The sequence below is a fragment of the Mobula hypostoma genome, chromosome 10 (assembly GCF_963921235.1).
Source record: "Mobula hypostoma chromosome 10, sMobHyp1.1, whole genome shotgun sequence".
Lineage (NCBI taxonomy): Eukaryota > Metazoa > Chordata > Chondrichthyes > Myliobatiformes > Myliobatidae > Mobula > Mobula hypostoma.
The window spans coordinates 39,368,104-39,386,450 of NC_086106.1; the positions used below are offsets into that span (position 1 = coordinate 39,368,104).

General features: G+C 42.7%; 1 protein-coding gene across 1 annotated transcript in view; it reads right to left on the minus strand.

The window, feature by feature from the left end:
• Positions 1-18,347, minus strand: part of LOC134352853 (inositol-trisphosphate 3-kinase C-like) — a 53,992-nt gene that overhangs the window by 4,490 nt on the left and 31,155 nt on the right. Inside the window, exons 2-6 of the mRNA XM_063060369.1 lie at positions 6,376-6,475; positions 5,589-5,805; positions 3,197-3,401; positions 2,405-2,506; positions 95-166 (exon numbers count right to left, since the gene is read on the minus strand). Of these exons, the coding sequence (XP_062916439.1) occupies positions 95-166; positions 2,405-2,506; positions 3,197-3,401; positions 5,589-5,805; positions 6,376-6,475 (696 nt within the window). The remainder of the gene's footprint in view (positions 1-94; positions 167-2,404; positions 2,507-3,196; positions 3,402-5,588; positions 5,806-6,375; positions 6,476-18,347) is intronic.

Genomic DNA, 18,347 nt, shown 5'->3' on the forward strand with positions numbered 1-18,347 from the left:
TAGCAGCAATTATTTTAGTTACAGTTAAAGACTTGCGATCTTAGCTCACTAAGCTCCAGCTTCAAGCTGTGAACAGGCACAACAAATACTTTACCTCGTGAGTCCTGAAAAACTCTGAGCCTTCCAATGCAATCCTCAAGTCTTTTAACCTTGTCAAATACTTTTTCTGCAACAGAAGAACAGCATTAGTGGCACACAATACCTGCCCATCACATCCAGCCAAGTGTGAAGTCCAGCCCAGCACACATCACATCAATGCAATCCAGCCAGCCCTGTGAAGGGGAAGCACTGGAGAAGCACACAAAATGGAGAAGGGAAAGGGAGAAACAACCTCTTAAAGGGGCAGGGGATTAGTACTCCTCCATATTAGCTTTCAGTAGGGGGATTATGGGGAGGACAAAAAAAGGGAAGCTCCAGTCAATGGAAGAAAGAAGTGTGGCAACCAGAAAAGTACTATTTGAGTAACATGCCAACATTTCATGACCTGGGCATTCCTGGCAAGGGCAGCCTGAACGGTTCTGGGACCTCCACTTTTTGAGATTTTTATTAACGACCTGGATGTGGGGGTAGAAGGGTGGTTTGGCAAGTTTGCAGATGTTGATGGTGTTGTGGATAGTGTAGACGATTGTCGAAGATTGAAGAGAGACATTGACAGGATGCAGGAGTGGGCTGAGAAGTGGCAGATGGAGTTCAACCCGGAGAAGTGTGAGGTGGTACACTTTGGAAGGACAAACTCCAAGGCAGAGTACAAAGTAAATGGCAGGATACTTGGTAGTGCGGAGGAGCAGAGGGATCTGGGAGTACACGTCCACAGATCCCTGAAAGTTGCCTCACAGGTAGATAGGGTAGTTAAGAAAGCTTATGGGGTGTCAGCTTTCATAAGTCGAGGGATAGAGTTTAAGAGTCGCGATGTAATGATGCAGCTCTATAAAACTCTGGTTAGGCCACACTTGGAGTACTGTGTCCAGTTCTGGTTGCCTCACTATAGGAAGGATGTGGAAGCTTTGGAAAGGGTACAGAGGAGATTTACCAGGATGCTGCCTGGTTTAGAGAGTATGGATAATGATCAGCGATTAAGGGAGCTAGGTCTTTACTCTTTGGAGAGGAGGAGGATGAGAGGAGACATGATAGAGGTGTACAAGATAATAAGAGGAATAGATAGAGTGGATAGCCAGCGCCTCTTCCCCAGGGCACCACTGCTCAATACAAGAGGACATGGCTTTAAGGTAAGGGGTGGGAAGTTCAAGGGGGATATTAGAGGAAGGTTTTTTACTCAGAGAGTGGTTGGTGCGTGGAATACACTGCCCGAGTCAGTGGTGGAAGCAGATACACTAGTGAAATTTAAGAGACTACTAGACAGGTATACAGAGGAATTTAAGGTGAGGGGGTTATATGGGAGGCAAGGTTTGAGGGTCGGCACAACATTGTGGGCTGAAGGGCCTGTACTGTGCTGTACTGTTCTATGTTCTATGTTCTGCAAGGTGTTGAGACATCTTTGCAAACCACTATAGTCTTTGTGAAGGTACTCCCACAGGGATGCTGCTGTGTGACAAAGGGTATACTTCTCATCGCATGCCATCCTGCGCTGGAAGGAAAATCCGAATAAGGTAGTGTTCCCACCTGCCTTGCCTTTAACTTTATAGACTGCACAGTACTGTAGTAATTTTATCTATTGCAGTGTAACTGCTGCTACAAAAATATTACTCCAAACCGGTGTGTGTGAATGATGATAAACCCCTTATTCTGACATGGGTCTCTATTGTGGACTGGGGGGGGGAGGGAATCATGGTGGGGAAAAGACAGTGGAGGAGGGAGGGAGCGGGAAGCACCACAGAGACATTCTGTAATGTTCAATAAACCAATTGTTTGGAATCAAATGACCTTGCCAGATGACTCAGACCTGGGTGTGTCTGCACCTGCGCCTGTCCCTGTCCCTGGCACTCCTCTGCCACCTGTCCCACGCCCCTCTCTAACCATTCCCAACATCCATTGCTCCTGCCAAGTTTACTTACACACACTCCTATATTTATGCATTGTACAGATGATACACACGGCAGTTAGTGCATGTAATGGGAGAGAAAATGCTTAACGTGTTTGGACCATCGACTGAGTAGACTGCTGTGACAATACAGAGCTTATCAAACACTATTGATGCTAAAATCATTGAAGCATACTCGGACTGTATTTTGTTGATGGTAATAAAAGCTTTGAAATGTGAAGAGGAACTTCATGAAGATTCACAACTCAAGATGATGGACATTGAAGACTCCACTCAAACTACACATGGTGCCTTTGCTACTTGCAGTATTTGGAGTCTTCAAAGAGAACTTGATTAAGTTACAACCTCTGGCTAGCTACAGAAAACCTATTGCCTGAACTTCTGGAACAGAGGGAAAATAGTTACCAAGATGTTTTTATTGCTGTCCACAAAATCTTCCAGTGCTGCCATAACCTGTTCCTTGAGTTTGGTTTTCTTAAAGTTTGTGTTGCATGTCCCATCAGCCTTCTGTGGGAATCAGAGGAAAAGAGAAACTTTTAACTGAAGCGAGGGGAGTACCAAAGTCAAAACAGAAAGAATGAGCAACCGATAGCAAAATCTTGTGCAACAATACTGACAATTCCACTCAATGTTTGATCTTTGTTGCCCTTTATTCAGCTGCTTACTCTTCCTACCCTGGACTCACGTGACCAACTGCACCCTGATGGACCCATGCTCATTTCTGGGCACCATGGAAGAAAGGGCATCAGGAGTGCAGTGCAGATTTTACAGAATGATAATCCAATATCTCATTGTTTGCAGACCCTGATAACTTGGCACCTGGCTCACCACAATCCCCCTCCCCCCCCCACACACACACCCATGGTTCGAAGGGTCCCCATCTTCACCACGCTCCCTCTCAAGCCACAATTTGAAATTGCAGTACACTATGTCCCCAATTTAGAAATTCTGAATAATGCAGGCTTAAAGTTCAGAGGCAATGTGAATACCCAGAGGAAATAACAATTCAAAAACCTCTTCCGCAAATGGTTATTGTTGCTGGGTCAGATGTCAATTTTAAAATCTGAGATGCAGTTTTTATTAGTAGAGGATGTAAGAGGATGTGGTTGGGACATGGGACATCTAAGACATCACTAAATGGTTTCTTGTTTTCCTATCGGGTTCCCATTAGTGTGAGCTGTTGGGCTCACCACTTACCCTGATGCCTTCTATCCTGAATCCTAGTGTTGCAGTAGAACTAAGCGTCTCCCGCCATTGCATGTAACGTGGCTTCAAAATGGCCTTCTGATTATGCTCCTCTTGCGTGGGTGCGTTTGGATCCACTGCTATCATCTTCTCATACATATCATTCCGGAGCTTGGGCTTCTCACGAGCTTTGGTCAACTCCTCTTCCAGGTAAGTCCTTTAAAAAGGAAATATGCAAACATTAAGGATAAAGCCAACACCAAGGACAAACTTGGGTTGTTTTCTCTGGAGTGGCAGAAACTGACAGGGGAGATCTGATAGAGGTTTAAAGATTATGACAGGCATCGATAGAGTAGAGACAATACCTTTTTCTAAGGGCTGAAATGTCTAACCAGAGGGCATAAGTTCAAAGGAGATGTGAGGGGCAAGTTTTTACTCTGACCCCCACCACAGAAAGTGGGGGTGCCTGAAATATGCTGCCTTGGGTGGTGGTGGAGGCAGATGCTGTACATTCGGAGCTTTGATTGGTACATGAATGTAAGGAAAATGGAAGGATATCGACAGTGAGTAAGCAGAAGGAATTAGTTTAGTTGGCCATTTGATTATTAATTTAGTTGTACAACCTAAAGGGCCTGTTCCTGTGCTGTACTGTACTGTTCTATGTGATTCACAGTGATAACTCTTGATCCACCTCCACAGTTTTGCCTTGTCATCTCCCAAGATAGCCAGCTCATCACAGCCTCGAAGGCTGCAAGTAGGAGACCAGCAAGGAGGAGTGAACCATTAGGAAAAGAGTATAATTGAGGAAATGGATCGGCAGTGGGAGATATATAAAAAAAATTTTTAAATGGGGAGAGAAGCAATACAGCACTGAGCATCACCTGGAGGACAGCCAAGAAAATAACTCCCTCCACTCAGGATTCAATGGGAAAAGGACACAAAGAGGAGGATGTGAAAGGGAGGATCCAATGGGAAGGGTCAGAGGGCAGGCCACAATTTACATGTTGCAGCAACACACAAAATGCTGGAGGAACTCAGCAAGTCAAGCAGCATCTATGGAGAGGAATGGACACAATGTTTTGGGTTAACACTTTGTGCATTTTTCCAGATTCCAGCATCAATGCTGAAGTTGAAAACCTGTTTGGGTAAAGAGGAGGGAGTACAGATTTCACTCACAGAACTACCACACTACCACTCACTGGATTTTTGTCTCTATTTTTCATGCCATTTGCTGTAAGCTCGAGAGACTGTTGTGCATATAAATGCAAGATCAGCAGTTTCTGAGATACTCAAGCCACCCTGTCTGGCACCACCAATCATTCCACAGTCGAAGTCACTTAGACTACATTTCTTCCATTCTCTGATGTTTGGTCTGAACAACTCAACCTCTTGATCGTGTCTGCCAGATTTTATGCTTCAAGTTCATGATTGTCTGATTAATTTACATTAATAAGTAGGTTTGCAGTAGCACCTAATAATGAGGTGGCCACTGAGTGCAGTTTACTACTATCACAAGCTCCTTCACAACCAATATTGAGCACTTGGTAAGAATTTTCCAACACTATTTGTCTGCCATTACCAAGCCAGAAATAACTGAGGAACATTACACACATTCCATACATCTTTAATACATTGTCACATTACCCAAGTACTGACAGAATCTACTGACTACAATTACCACCTATTCGCCGGCAATCACTTTACTGATGACACGTTAACCACCACAGGAAAGCAGACAATTTTCTTTTATCCCAAGGAACTACATTGTGGTTAATTTTCAAAGGCAAAACACTTTTACATTTCAAAATAAGATCAGCATAAACAGGTGCTGCAAGACCCACCAAGATCCTCCAGCATTTGTGTTGCTCCAGATTGCAGCATCTGCAGTCTCTCATCTCTTTAAAATAAGATTACTCACTGGCTTTTATAAACTGCACAAGCGACACCCTCGAGTTGTGCATCAGCCGAATTGAGGGCCACAGTACCAGTGGTCAGCAAGGTGTTGTCACAACTTGGGGCAGAGTTCAGAGCTCAATTCTGGCATCCTCCGTAAGGAGATTGTACTTTCTCACCATGGAATGCTTGAGTTTCCTCCTGGTGTTCCGGTTTCCTCACAAAGGCCAAAGACGTACCACTTAGGTGTACAGGTTAATTGGCCATTGTCAATTGTCCCATGATTAGGTTAGGGTTAAATCGGGGGTTGTCGGTAGTTGCTAGGCAGCGTGGCTCAGTCAGCTGGAAGGGCCTATTTCACACAGTTTCACTAAATAAATAAAACCTGTTCAAACCTGAAGTTGCCTCAAAATTTGAGGGGGAAGGTTACAAAAATGACAATGGGAGGGACAGAGATAGCAAATTCCATATACTCTTTTCCAAAGAAACTGAGTAATATTATTGAACACACCTCACTCCCATCTTGCAGTCCATGATTGAAGGGGAATCAAATTCTGACAACAAGTCATCCATCTGGTTATAACTATCTCCATCTTTATCCACCACTCCATAATAGCCAGGCACATAGGGACGCAGCAGTGGGTCCTTCATCAGGGACTCCAGGCACTGATGCTCACATTCACAATATTTTTTCAGGATCTTGCCATAATCTCCAGCTTTAAAGTTCCCTGAAAGAAAAAGGCTTAATTAGCAGCAATCTCAACCTGACACGTGTTTATTTATTGAGATACAGCACAGATGACATCAGAATTGAACTCCCAACTCTGGCGCTCTGAGCTATAATAGCTTGGCGGTTCATAATCCTACCCCTCCAAACCCACAATACCACCCTCTCTGAGCGAGAGTAAGTGACCAGGAGGAGATAGCACAGTGCTTACTGCATTGCCTGTACAATCAGGGTTCAGTTCCCGCTGCTGCCTGTAAGAAGTTTGCACATTCTCTCCTCGATCAAATGGGTTTCCTCCAGTTTGCTCCCATATTCCAAAACCGTACGGTTAGGTCAGTGAATTGTGGGAATGCTACATTGGCAGCAGTCATGGATTGCCTCACTGATGTGATTTGACGCAAACAGCGCAAGTCACTGTATATTTCCATGTACATGTGATAATAATGCTAATCTTTAATCTTAATCATTCCTATCAGAGTCCCAGTTTCTAAAAGCTATGAGATCCTGGGCTGCCGCCTCCCACTGCTACCAGTCTCTGCACAATGACAGGGAATCCCAACAGGCGGTTTACCTGCATGTCCTGCTAACTGCACCCATGGATAACGCTTCTTGAAGGAAACAACAAATGGGGACCAGTGCACCATGGTTTTCAGCTTCTTCCACGACTTGTTCTATAAAGAAATGCACCGATTAACAAAGAAACAAGATCATAATCTCCATATTTTGACAGCAAATAGTTTAGATCTATTATTTTACTTTTCTCCTCCAAGGATTAGAGTAATGGCCAAAGGGAGTTTTTAAAGTGATTGAAGGGTTTCGGGTAGATTTCAGCAAGGCTTAGTAACCAGACCTTGGAATTTTTTCTGAGCTGCATGTGGTTATATTCACGTTACTGGAAGGATGCAATAGCACTGAGGAGAGATTTACCAGGGCATTTCCAGGGCTGCAGAATTATAGTTAGGAGAGACAGACTAAAATGGTATTGTTTTCTCTGGAACAATAGAGACCAGGGAAGTCTAGATGAAGTCTAGATGTGGAGGAAACTTGGTATGTCATCCAACACTTGCAAATTTCTACAGCTATACTGTGGAGAGCTTTCTAGCTGGTTGCATGGTGGGGCCACTGCACAGGATTGGAAAAAGTTGCAGAGGGTTGCAAACATAGGGGGACTAGCCTTCCTAGCACTGAGAATATTTTCAAACGGAGATGCCTCAAAAAGACAGTATCTGCCATTAAGGACCCTCATCACCCAGGCTATGCCCACTTCTAATTACTACCAGCAGTTCAGTGGTACAGGAGCCTGAAGAACCACCCTCAATATTTTAGGAACAGCTTCTTCCCCTCAATCATCAGATTTCTGAACGGACAATGAACCAACCCACGAACATTACCTCATCATATTTTTTTCTCTCTTTCTGCACCACTTGTTTAAAAATATATACACATTTCTATAGTGATTTATAGTTTTTATGCATTGAATGCACTGCTGCCACAAATTTCACGACTATGCCAGTGATAGTAAACCCGATTCTGATATTGCCACTAACCAGGAATATTTGTCACTAAAGCTCAGCGTTTTTGATGAAGACAATTTCATCTTTTTAGTACATTTCCTGTATTAATAGAGGCAAGAAACTTCACAGGAATGATTAAAAAAAAAATCTGACACAGCCATAAAAAAAGCAATAATAGCATAGTCAACCAGTCGACCAAAACTTGTTTTTGGGGGGGGGGGTTTGTTTTAAGGAAAGGCTGGGAAAATAACAAAGGTTCAGGGAAGGTGTATGCCAAAACATTGGAAGGGATGGCCAACACTAGTGGCCTGATGTAGATCTGGACAAGTGGCCAGATTACAGAAGTACATAGATCTTCGAGGTTACGTATATAATAGGTCTGGAACTCACGTCCAAACTGAAGTGATCGAGGGAAATATGAATAAATTTGAAAACCAATGTAGAGGTAACAAAATCAGAGTTGCTAGTGTTCCTCTTCCTATGTTTACTGACACTGATTTCACCATCCTCTCCTTAATCAAATTCTAATCCTTACCCTGCAGTTCTTCCTTCATCTATCTGAGTCTTTAACATATTGATGGTATAGAAGTTATACAACCAGAATGCAATCCACAGAACAATTTGAAATGTCCTTCGTTCAGATTGTTTTTAAATTGAGACTCAATGCAGGAGAAGCAGCAGCTCGATTGTCACCCCTGCCTTGGTTTGACAGTTTTAAATTCTTTGTTCAGCCCATTCCTTTCATGCCAGCTTTCAGCAATGGCATGAACCTCATTCGTTCCACTTGCATCCCTTTATGTTCTTCCACATGGCCATTAATACCTTCCTCACATTCCTACCACCCACCTACCCACTTGCCGCACATGCCATTTAACCGACCGCCTGACAAACCTTTGAGATGTGAGGAGGAAACCAGACGATCAGGGGAAACCCACGTGGTCACAGAGAGAACTAACCCACAGAGTTACCAGAGTCAGAATCAAACTTGCAGGGCAGTGTCACTCGAGCACGTCAACTTCTGCCACAAAACACGAGGCTATCAGGCCTTTCAAGTTTGCCATGCCATTTAACAAGATCTGGAAACAAACTAGTGTTTAATCACACCGAACATCTAGGCTTCTTATTGTAGAAGATCCTGAACTAGTCCTGCCGAAGTGTGTCAGCCCAAAACGTCAACTGTATTTTTTTTTCCCCATAGATGCTGCTTCGCCTGCTAAATTCCTCCTGCATTTTGTGTGCTGCCAGTTTCATTCTTTGTTTTTGTCCTTCAGGTACATCTAACCGAAAAATAAGCTAGCAGTCTGCAGATCTCTATCTCATGATGGAACTTGCATCTATAAGTCCAGGTACTGGCAGCTTTCCTCAAGGAAGGTTTCTCCCATTGAGAAACTGTACACAATGCCATCTCTCCTCACTGTGACAGAATCTGCAAAATGACGGAATTGTGCAGGACAGATGTTTTTTTAATAAAGAATGGGATTTGTGCCTGGAATGCGCTACCAGAGGAGGCGGGTGGTATTGGAGGCATTTAAGAGGCAGTAAGAAAGCACATGAATGGGCAGAGAATACAGGGATAATTGACATTGTGTAGGCAAAAGATTAGTTCAGTTAAGCATATAATTACTAGTTTAGTTAGTTTAGTATAGTATCATGAGCCAAAGGAACTGTTCCTACACTGTACTGTTTTAAACTTCTGCCAACTCCACTTCCCTCCTACACATTCCAATTAACAAGCTTCGCACCCGCCTTCTGCGATCACTGCCTCCCACTCTCACTACCAAATACAGCCGGCATCATACCTCTCACAACCTGCTTCAGCCAAATCTGTTTGCTAACACCTAGTACAAACATTCCCAAACACAGAGGATTTGCGCATCATTTAGACATGCTATTACTGCTTTCCATGAGAATCAAAGTTCCATATGTAAACAGGAAATAACTGAGGTCTCAACTATTCTGATCAACTGGCCAGCAGATTTCAAATCACACCCTTCCTATACAACAGCAGTTATTAACTGCAATCCTCCTACTCTTCCAAATTATTCTCATTGTTGCCCTCTCTAAAAGCTCGAGCCTTCAACTTCATCAGCAGGCAGCCACAAAACAAAGAAACATGGAACCCATTCGAAGAAAACATCAAACACCCAACGCGCAAAAATAGAACAGACTGCGCAAATGGCAAAAAAAAACAAGCAATTAACACAGAATATTAAATGTCACACTACAAAGCCCTCAAAACAGTCCAGACACGTTCAGGTTAATTTAGCGCTGTGTTGTTCATTGTCTACAGCCAGTCTGCGAAGTGTCCCAAAGTTGCGCAAATTAGCAATAAAAAAAATGTAACCAGAAACACATTACGTGAACTGTAGAGCCCTCAAAACTAAGTCCAATCCACAAACTGCGCCAATTGAAACTCTCAGCCAACAACAGAACATTAGAAACTGGCCAATTCAGGAAGAGGTTGGAGTTGGAATGCGGAGTTTACAACAATTTCAGGTTCAAGCTCCGAGAACAAATAAAATAACATGGCAGGGACTTTACCAAGATAGTTAAAGACTAGAACATTTATCTTTCAAGCAATAGAAAAGCCTCCCCTCCCTCTCCCTTTGTGTGAAGCAAATGGCCATGATACTTCTCACAGAACACTTAAAAGCGCTGCATCCAACCAGGATAACAATAGCAAGCGTTTCTAAGGCGTACAACCTCTGGAATAAACTGTTCCTACCACCTCAGCACTCTCAAACAGCCTTCAACCTGAAAGGTTCACAAACAAGAGAAAATCTGCAGATGCTAGAAATCAGAGATGCTGAAGGGTTTCGGCCCAAAATGTCGACTATATTTTTTCCCCGTGGATGCCTACTGAAAGGGTCAGTATTTTCCAGTTTTTTTTTGCAGCATGTGGGCTAGACCACCTTTGTGAAAAAAACTGAGCATATTCTTTGCAGCCCTGTCTCCAGCTTCATACTACAGAGAAGCCAGGCTCCAGCAAGATCCTACACACTACAACAAACAACCAGGTACATGGAAAGACAACTCTTAACAGAGCAACCACTACTGCAAGATCACTATTCCCATCACAGCAATTAGTTTCACATGCAAGGAAACCACTGTGATATCCTACAGCAACAGATGCAGAAGACTATCACTCACTCCAAAACAATAAGCAGCATCCATCAAGGACTGGCACTATCCTGGCCACATACTCCTCTCGCTGCTACTATCAGGAAGGCAACACAGGAGCCTCAGGACACACACCACCAGGCTTAGGAACAGTTATTACACCTCAACCACCAGGCTCTTGAACCAGAGGGAACAACTTCACTGAGTTGTTCCCACAACCTACTGACTCACTTTCAAGGACTCTTCAGCTCATGTTTCAGTACTTATTGCTGTTTTTCTTTCTTTGTATTTACACAATAGTCTTTTGCATATTCGTTGTTTGTCCATTCTGTAGGGTACAGTCTTTCATTGATTCTATTGTGTTTTTATATTTACTGTGAATGCTCACAAGAAAACAAATTTCAGGGTTGTATATGGTGACACACATGTAGTTTGATAACAAATTTTCCTAAAACTTTGCACAAGACATGCCCACACTAGTGCCAATACCTTGAAGGCAGCATGCTCAAAGACATAACTATCTGCCAGTACAGAAGTCAAGAAAACAATGAGCTCTGGTTATAAAAGAGTTAACATTCAAACTGAATGCATCAGCATGACTGCTGGTGATCAACATACCAGTGGTTACAGAACTGAACCAGCAGCTCCAAAGATCAAGAGATAACAGGGCAAATTATGAAATTAAATTCAATAAAACTACACAGCACAAGACAGCAATGTTCCACCACTTTATGTCTGTGGTTTTTCTCCACTCATTTACATAATTCATCACAATATCTTGACTAATTCACATTTTGTCCGAGGAAGGAAAATTGCACATTCTCTAGTACCCCAGTCTTGTTAATGCAGTACATTCTCAATTACCCCTGGAGACATTAAACTTAGATCCATTTGCACAAGGAAGCCCATCAATCTCTTGCTGCTATTACACAGAAACAATAAAATGTAGCTCATCAACTTCTGCCTCCTGAAATAAACACAAATGTCCAACTCGACAGGTGATCTTAGTCACATTGAACAGTACAGCACAGGAACAAGCCTTTTAGCCCACAATGTTATACTAGGTGTCAAAGCACAACTAGCCACATTAATGTTATTGATACTGATCTTAACCTCCTTTGTGAATACTATGTGTTCATGGTCTGAACACTGGTTGAAACTGTACAGAGATGACATTGATACCCAATCTGCAATGGTGACTACAAGTCAATGCATTCCCGAAAAACTCCATTCAAAAAAAACTTCAAGTGATCTCAAATCCTTGTAGCTTTCGTTGAATGGGGAATATTCTCCAAGAATATCAAAAGCACGATTCCATAACATTTATAAAGAGCACAAAACAATGAAAATCTGAGAACATTACCAAAGCAGCTGTAGCATCAGAACAGTCTGAGTTAATTCTGTAACCGTCAAGTCTTGCCTTTGTTCTGGGAGTTGGAACGTCAGTCAGACACGCCTATAAAATGTGTCATATACCATGCTGACGCTCACAGTGAATAACGAATGATGACGGAAAGCAACTTTGACTAAGTTGTCTGCTATTGCTCACAACTTCTTTCCTGGTTGTGCTCCAAGCACCAAGTTTCAAGCCTAACCAAAATAATCAGAATTTTTGCTGCAATCTTAACTCCACCTAGACTGACAGCTACTCATTCAGTTTTAGCATTTCATCTAAGCTATTCAGTAGCTCCCTGTTAACTGGAATACATCGGGACCAATACATTTTCAATGAAGCGGCTTCCCCGATTAACCGGAGTTTCGTGGAAATAATCAAACAGGTATAAAAACAATATACTACCATTTAACTGAGTAACAAATATGACACTTAAATTAAATACAGAACATATTAGAACACTACCAATACTTTTATAGTACTAAAACTGTACTAGTTCCCAATAGGTATCGACAGGAATTCATCCAGTGTACACTGTTCTTTTCATTGACTGTACATGAACAAAATCAGCACAGTTATCTAGTGTAGATGATGGACAATCTTCATACAATGCTTTCAATGATGCATCCTTCTATGGGGCTAACATATGAGGAGCGTTTGTCAGCTCTTGGATTGTATTCATTAAGAGTATAGAAGAATGAGAGGGGATCTCATAGAAACATTTCGAATGTTGAAAGGGTTGGACAGAGTAGATGTGGAAAGGTTGTTTCCCTTGGTGGGTGAGTCCAGGACAAGAGGCCATAGTCTTAGACTTAGAGGGTACCCAGTTAAAACAGAGATAAGGAGAAATTTTTTTAGCCAGAGGGTCGTGGATTTGTAGAATTCATTGCCACATACAGCTGTGGAGGCCCGATCATTGAGAGTGTTTAAGGAGGAGATTGACAGGTATCTAATTAGTCAGGGTATTAAGGGATATGGGGAAAAAGCCGGAAATTGGAACTAGATGGGTGAATAGTTTAGCTCATGGGGGAGCTGCGGAGAAGACTCGATGGGCCGAATGGCCTACTTCTGCTCCTTTGTCTTGTGATTACTCTTGTGATCCTCCAAATCTTCATTTTCATTGCAACATTCAAGATGATTGTCAACTCTTTGTAGTTCCTAACTTGGAGTAGTGAATTGTTTTCATTTTCACTCCTGGCTGTTTCTGGCATCTGTACGTCTGAATGCTTGAAACTGTGGTGGGCAGCACAGTCCTGAATTGTCTTACTGCTTATTTCTCACCAACTATCAGTGGCAAAAAAAACCCTGCTTTTTGAACACAAACACATGCAACCGATGCTACTTAAACATTGTTCACTCTAAGTACGGTGTACGTCTAACACACAAGTGCACGTCTGATGACTGATTAGAAACTTTGGCAACAGTCGCTTGTTTTAATTAAGCAGCATAGTGTCCCAAATACAGTTGTGTGCTGGGGCAGCAGGCCGAGGGTAGCAGACACCAACAGAATCAACAAACTCATTCATAAGGCCAGTGGTGTTGTAGGGATGGAACTGGACTCTCTGACAGTGGTGTCTGAAAAGAGGATGCTGTCTAAGTTGCATGCCATCTTGGACAATGTCTCCCATCCACTACATAATGTACTGGGTGAGCACAGGAGTACATTCAGCCAGAGACTCATTCCACCAAGATGCAACACAGAGCGTCATAGGAAGTCATTCCTGCCTGTGGCCATCAAACTTTACAACTCCTCCCTTGGAGGGTCAGACACCCTGAGCCGATAGGCTGGTCCTGGACTTATTTCATAATTTACTGGCATAATTTACACATTACTATTTAACTATTTATGGTTCTATTACTATTTATTATTTATGGTGCAACTGTAACGAAAACCAATTTCCCCCAGGATCAATAAAGTATGACTATGAACGAAGGGAATCCTGACTATTTTCTCAATTCATTTTTGTACTTTCAGAGTTGGCTCAAATAAGCAATTGTCCCAATTAATCAGAATGCACTGTACTCAAAACAGTGCTTTCATTCCAGAGACACAAGAGACTCCAGATGCTGAAATCTGGAACAACATGCAGTCTACTGAAGGAACTCAGCACGTCTGTCAATTGCGCATGGCTTTGACCTAAAATATCAACAATTCCTTTCCTCCCACAGATGCCATTTGACCTGCTGCTTTCTCTTCTAGTACAATGAATCAGTGTGCTGTGACTTATCATACTGTAGCTCTGAGATACTCAAACATTACACTGCATGTTACATAATACAATCAAATATACAGCTGGTCAATACACCCAGATAAAAAGTTAATTCTGTGTTGGCTCAGAAGTTTTCCCCAATTTGAATCATGGGACAATAATTGCTCTATGACGCTCATGTTATTTCCAGATCCCAATTATACTGAATTTGGAAATGCTTACTTAGTCAGACTGAAGTCACTTATACAGTTCCTGCTGTTTCACCGGACTGAAAGAATCAGCGACACAGGAAGCCATGACTATAATCACATAATCAGAAATATACATTGCCCATCTTACTGCCAGAAGCAGATACCCCTGCAGTGTGCATTTCTACGGCAGCATTCAGCTCCAGTGGGATTCCCACGTATCTCGCAGAAAATGAGGATTTTTTGTGGCTTTGCTACCGCCATGGCGGTGGAAAAGCGGACTGAAGCAAAATGGAGAGTTACCCTCTCCACCGACATTGCCTGAACTGTTTAAGATATCCAGCATTCTCCAATTTTATTTCAGACTTCTAAGCACCTTTATCATTTTGTGAGGCAAAACCAATGTATTTTAGTGATACTTGTCAAGAGCTGTGTATTAGTCAGAAAGGTTGAAGGGATTCGCCTAGCCTTTCAGAAATGCTGTGGAATACATACAAATCCAAGAACCTTAGTTTAACCACCCATTTTAAAAGATGACACCTTTTAACATTGCATACTTCAACAAGAGGTTCCCTGAACTCATGACTTTGACAATTGTTTGGAGACTTAATTGCTGTGTGCTTACATCATTATAAGATATGGGCAAGCCAGTGATCAATTCTCCCAGGTAACTGTGTGAACCACAAAACTCCACGGTCACACGCCAACAAAATGCCTGAGTGTTGCTTCAGGACAGCCAAACAGCTTGATGCAATCAAGAACATTTTCCTGTCAAGCAACTTGCCTTTTGATGAAAGGTCTGATAGTTAACACCCATTTTCCCCCACAAACAGAGAATTGTTTCTAACAACAGTGCCCTGTATTCATGTCAGCTATTACCTCTACCCACTCTGTGAGGCTCTGCCACCCCAGGCAGGTCAATCCTCAAGTAGCAGCAACAGCAAGGGATTCATACAAAATCTAGGCCCATTGACACAGCTACTTTTGCTGATCTCTCAGAAAATAGAGGCTTTCGTTCAGACATGCCAGAAAAATGTAGGGTACCTCCAGTACATCCTGCTACATCGGATACCTGCTGAATAATTGTTATGATTTGAATTTACAGTGGGGGAGTAATGGTAATATGCCAGAGATCCTGAAGAAACCAGGAGAGATTCAAAAGTAGCGCAAACAGGGATGAATTGGAAGTAGGCTGTTAAATCCCTGAGACATTATAATTTAAAAGTGATATCATTTCATGTAATCTACCAAATTTCTCCTAATTTGAAAAATGGCTCCCATTGCTCATCCATTCATGGGAAATAATAGACTGGTTAAGACACTTAACAAGGTTCCATATGGGAGGTTAGTTAAGAAGGTTGAGTCACTTGGTATTGAAGATTAGAAACATAGAAAATAGGTGCAGGAGTAGGCCACTCAGCCCTTCGAGCCTGCACCGCCATTCAGTATGATCATGGCTGATCATCCAACTCAGAACCCTGAACCTGCCTTCTCTCCATACCCCCGATCCCTTTAGCCACGAGGGCCATATCTAACTCCCTCTTAAATATAGCCAATGAACTGGCCTCAACTGTTTCCTGTGGCAGAGAATTCCACAGATTCACCACTCTCTGTGTGAAGAAGTTTTTCCTAATCTCAGTCCTAAAAGGCTTCCCCTTTATCCTCAAACTGTGACCCTTCATTCTAGACTTCCCCAACACCAGGAACAACCTTCCTGCATCTAGTCTGTCTAATCCCTTTAGGATTTTAAACGTTTCAATAAGATTCCCCCTCAATCTTCTAAATTCCAATGAGTATAAGCCTAGTCGATCCAGTCTTTCATCATATGGAAGTCCTGCCATCCCAGGAATCAATCTGGTGAACCTTCTTTGTACTCCCTCTATGGCAAAGATGTCTTTCCTCAGATTAGGGGGCCAAAACTGCACACAATACTCCAGGTGTGGTCTCACCAAGGCCTTGTACAACTGCAGTAGTACCTCACTGCTCCTGTACTCGAATCCTCTTGCTATGAATGCCAGCATACCATCTGCCTTTTTCACTGCCTGCTGTACCTGCATGCCCACTTTCAATGACTGGTGTATAATGACACCCAGGTCTCGTTGCACCTCCCCTTTTCCTAATCGGCCACCATTCAGATAATAATCTGTTTTCCTGTTTTTGCCAAAGTGGATAACCTCGCATTTATCCACATTAAATTGCATCTGCCATGAATTTGCCCACTCACCTAACCTATCCAAGTCACCCTGCAACCTCTTAGCATCCTCCTCACAGCTAACACTGCCGCCCAGCTTCGTGTCATCCGCAAACTTGGAGATGCTGCATTTAATTCCCTCATCTAAGTCATTAATATATATTGTAAACAACTGGGGTCCCAGCACTGAGTCTTGCGGTACCCCACTAGTCACTGCCTGCCATTAGGTAGTAAATTGGATTCGACATTGATTTTGTGGGAGAAACCAGAGCATGGTAGTAGATGATTGCCTCCCTGACTGGAGGCCTGTGACTAGTGGAGCAGCCACAGAGATCAATGCTGGGTCCATTGTTGTTTGCGTCTATATCAATGATCTAGACGATAACATGGTCAACTGGATCAGCAAACCTACAGGTGACACCAGGATTGGGGGTGTAGTGGGCAACAAGGAAGACTATCAGAGCTTGCAGCGGGATCTGGACAAATGGCAGATGGTACTTAATGCAGATAAGTGTGAGGTATTGCATTTCGGTAGGAACAACCAGGGTAGGCCTTACACAGTGAATGGAAGGGTATTGAGGAGTGCAGTAGAACAAAGGGATCTGGGAATACAGATCCATAATTCATTGAAAGTGGTGTCACAGGTAGACAGGGTTAGTAAGAAACTTCTAGCACTTTGGCCTTCATAAATCAATGTATTGAATACAAGAGATGGGACAGAAACAGAAAAACATACAGCACAATACAGGCCCTTCGGCCCACAAAGCTGGGCTGAACATGAATCTTAGGCTTTACCCATAGCTCTCAGTTTTTCCAAGCTCCATGTAAACATCCAGGAACCTTTTAAAAGACCCTATTGTTTCCACCTCCACTGCCGGCAGCCCATTCCACACACTCACCACTCTCTGCATAAAAAAACCTAACCCTAACTTCTCCTCTGTACCTACTTCCAAGCACCTTAAAACTATGCCCTCTTGTGCTAGCCAGTTCAGCCCTGGAGCCTCTGATTATCTACACGATCAATGGATGTTATGTTGAAGTTGTGAAAGACATTGGTGAGGCCTAGTTTGGAATATTGTGTGCAATTTGGTCAACTACCCACAGGAAAGATATAAATAGGGCTGAAAGAGTAGAGAAAATTTACAAGGATGTTGCCGGAACTGGACGTCCCAAAGAAAGATTGAATAGGTTAGGACTTGATTCTTTGGAATATAGAAGATTGAGGAGAAATTTGATAGAGGTATACAAAATTATGAAAGAAATAAAATCAGGTAAATGCAAGCAGGCTTTTTCCACTGAGGTTGGGTGGGACAACTACAGGTCATGGGTTAAGGATGAAAGGTGAAAACTCCAAGGGGAACATGAGGGAAAACTTCTTCAGTCAGAGGATCAGGAGAGTGTAGAACGATCTGCCAGCGCAAGTGGTGCATGCAAGCTCAATTTCAACGTTTAAGATAAATTTATGTAGGTGCATGGACTGCCATGGAGGGCCATGGTCCAGGTACAAGTCGATAGGACTAGGCAGTTTCAATGGTTCAGCATGAACTATGTGGGCCAAAGGGCCTGTTTCTATGCTGTACTTTTCTATGATTATGACATCAGATTGAACTCCAACACCCTGAGCCGCAATAGCTAGAAAGGGTGCTGTAAAGACGTTGTTGACTAGATGATTAGGAGGCAGAGGGTTAACTAATAGAAGTATACAAAATCATGAGGGGTGGTGGCTTTATCCCTGGTTCGAAGAGTTTAAAGCTAAAGTTTAAAGTGAAAGGGGAAAAGATTTAAGAGACATGATGCCTTATGCATGGAGGGAGACAGAGTGAACCCCTCTCTTCCCCTCTTGATGTTGCTCAACCTACAGGGCATTTCCACATTTTTAAATATAAATTATTTCCAGCATTTGCTGTTTTTATGTTTTCCAATTATG